Below are 3,343 nucleotides of genomic sequence, written 5' to 3' on the forward strand. Positions count from 1 at the left end.
TGTTTTTCCAAAGCATAAACACTTTTAATAGCTCCAGTAACATAAGCAGAAAGATTCTTTTAAACCTAAAATAAAAATTAAAAATCATCAAAAATTAATTGCAACCTAGCATTTTTTCACCAGCAGCTGAATATACTTTGAATTACATAATAGAAAATAAAGTTTCTAAAACTATAAATTTTGATTAAAAACATATTAAAAACATTTAAAAAAAACCTGTAATCAGTGTAGCTACAAGAATTACTTTTTTATATGTAACTTTTTTTTTTTTTTGGACTTTTTGTCTTTTTAGGGCCGAACCTACAGCATATGGGGGTTCCCAGGATAGGAGTCTAATCAGAGCTGTACATCCTGGCCTACGCCACAGCCATAGCAATGCCAGATCCGAGGCATGTCTCTGACCTACATCACAGCTCATGGCAACCCCAGATCCTTGAACTGCTGAGAGGGGCCAGGGATTGATCCCACAACCTCATGGTTCCTAGTCTGATTCATTTCTGCTGCACCACGATGGGAATTCCTACATGTAAAATTTTGACATAAAATACTATTTGTAAAATATGTTGCTTTTTGCAACTAATAAATTAATTTTGAAAAAATAACTATCTTTGAACAATAAGAATGGCACCTTTTTCTGATTTTTGAGCAAGATGCCTCATGATTTCATTTGTGCTGTGCCCTGTGATATCTGTAGAATGTGAACCTTCCCTTCTGCACCACACTGAGAGGAAAAATGAATTTTTTCACAGATCATTAATGGATAGCAATTTATCCAGGAAGTCTCATTGAAATGATGTATTTTTGTTGGGTATTGTGGTGGGACCTGCTTCAGAAAGACTAACTCATAATCTGAGTGGATAAATATGGTTTATAAAAGTCAACTATCCCAGTAGAACTATGAGATGTAGTGAGTGAAGAATAAAATGTTATCTGAGACACATTATCTAATGCAAGGTTTGTATTGGCAATTTAGCATGTAAACTGAGTATATTATGAGTGTAGGAGGTGTCTGTATGAATGCCCTTGATGTTTCTGGTTTTGACGATTGAGACTAAACTTTGAGCCACTTGTTGTATCACAATTTCCTTGATTTCTGTTGGCTTCTCTGAGTCCTTACTGTTGTTTCTCAGATATAGCTGATTTTAAAGCACTTCCCAAAGAGCACAACCCCAAAACTGATGTAAACATGTAAGTTTCTATTTAAATTGGTATAACAACTTAAGAATCTCTGAGGAAGTCTCAGCCAAACCTCTGACATCAAGTGTCCCTATACTGAAAGAAAAAACCAAAGTTACTGGTAACTAGAGTTCTATGAGAAGAACAATAAATCTTCTGACATTTGATTTGATCTACATATTCAGAAAAAAATACGTTTCAGATATATTGGAAAATATATTGAAAATAGTAAAACTGTTATGCTCAATTATATTTATTTAGATTTTCTGTTTTCATTACTACATTGCAAAGAACCTTTATTGCTGAAAACATAAAAAAAAAAATGCACTTGAAATTGAAGGGAAAAAAACTCCATAATGGAAAAAGAATAAGGTTTGAAATTAAACATATATAAATTGAGAAATAAGTGATTTTCTACTCCTCTAAATTAGTTCTAATCCTTTCCTTTAATGATAAACTATATCTTAAAGAATGCATATTAATGAATGAATTTACATCCAACTGATGATACTCATGGAAAAACTTTGTCTACATTTTCAAAGAGCGGATTCTCTCAATTACTCTTTTCAGAGCGCCAATCACCTCCTTGTTTCTCAGGCTATAGATAATAGGATTGAGCATTGGTGTCAGAATAGTGTATAAGACAGCCAGAGCCTTGTCTTCTATTGGAGTACGGAGAAATCTTGGCCGTAGATAAGTGTAAACAAAGGGTGAATAGTACAAAGTTACTACAGTGAGGTGGGTGCTGCAGGTTGAATAGGCCTTCTTCTTCCCATCTGCTGAGTGCATTTGATAGACAGCAAGGAGAACACAACCGTAGGAAAATGCAATACCAATGAAAGGTAGCAAAAGGAAGATAGTGGTGCTCACAAACACTGTGTACTCATAGATCCTGGTATCGATGCAGGCCATAGTTAACATGACTGTGACATCACAAAAGAAATGATTGATGGCCCTTGATTGACAGTAAGGGATATAGAGAATACATGTTGTGTGGGCACAGGAGTTGATAGAGCCCATCATCCAAGATCCCATTATCATCAATACACACACTCTCCTGCTGATTCTGATGGAATAGTGAAGAGGAAAGCAAATGGCTACGTAACGATCATAAGCCATAGAGGCCAAGAGCAATCCTTCTGCACCTGCCAAAGTCAAGAAGAAGAAGCTCTGAACTCCACACCCCAGGAGGGATATAGACTTGTCTCCAAAGAGAAAATTGTAGGCCATTTTGGGGACAATGGTGGAGATGTAGGTCAGGTCCATGAGGGAGAGCTGACTGAGTAGAAAATACATTGGTGTGTGGAGATGATTGTCCAAAGAGATGAGAAGAATCATGGAGAGGTTGCCAAATAGAGCCACTAGGAAAATTAGAACAATGAGAATAAAAAGAAAAAGGCCAATACTTGAAGGCGGGAACAACCCCAATAAGATGAAATCAGTTGATGTTTGATTATAACTTTCCATGGGGAATTCATACAAATTTTTTTCCTAAAGGCAGACATAAGAGTAAGTCAATCAGCTAAAAAAAAAAAAAGCTATTTTAAAATTATTATTTTAATCATATTGCTTCAAAAAATTTGCAGAACTAGACTTATCTATATTATAAAAAATAAACCTTATTTTTGAGCATGAGTTTTATATTCTAAAATGCAAACATTTTTGGCTAGAGTTTTTTCTATTAAATATTAAAAAAAAAACTATTGACATCATAAGGATAAGTAATTAAACTGCACTATACAACACAGGTAACATGGAAATCAGATATCAGAAGTTCCTGTTGTGGCCCAGTGGGTTAAGAAATTGGCTAGTACTCCCGAGGAGGTGGGTTTGATGCCCAGCCTTTCTCGGTGGGTTAAGGATATAGCATTGCTACAAGCTTGTGGCTTAGGACACAGATGTGGCTCAGATCCAGAATTGCTGTAGCTGTGACATAAGCCAGCAGCTGCTGCAGCTCCAATTTAATCCCTAGCCAAGGATCTTCCATATGCTTCAGGCGTGACCTTAAAAAGAAAAATATATATCAGATATCATATTCAAAATATATTCATAGGAAATTTATGTAAATACATTCACTTTAGAATTGTATTATGAATAAATGTTTATGACTCTTAGGAAATGACTTAGTTTTATATATAAACCCCAATTATTTTTTAATTTTATAATG

General features: G+C 35.0%; 1 protein-coding gene across 1 annotated transcript; it reads right to left on the minus strand.

Annotated features, from left to right (window-relative positions):
* LOC110259749 (olfactory receptor 2L5-like) lies at window positions 1,705-2,643 on the minus strand. The gene has a single exon (XM_021085490.1). It carries the CDS (start codon window positions 2,641-2,643, stop codon window positions 1,705-1,707), a length of 939 nt encoding a protein of 312 aa, XP_020941149.1.

This window comes from Sus scrofa, chromosome 2, assembly GCF_000003025.6.
Source record: "Sus scrofa isolate TJ Tabasco breed Duroc chromosome 2, Sscrofa11.1, whole genome shotgun sequence".
NCBI lineage: Eukaryota > Metazoa > Chordata > Mammalia > Artiodactyla > Suidae > Sus > Sus scrofa.

What these genes read in the sequence shown, in the direction of transcription:
- LOC110259749 (XM_021085490.1), bottom strand. Translation starts at nt 2,643, where the DNA reads ATGGAAAGTTATAATCAAACATCAACTGATTTCATCTTATTGGGGTTG.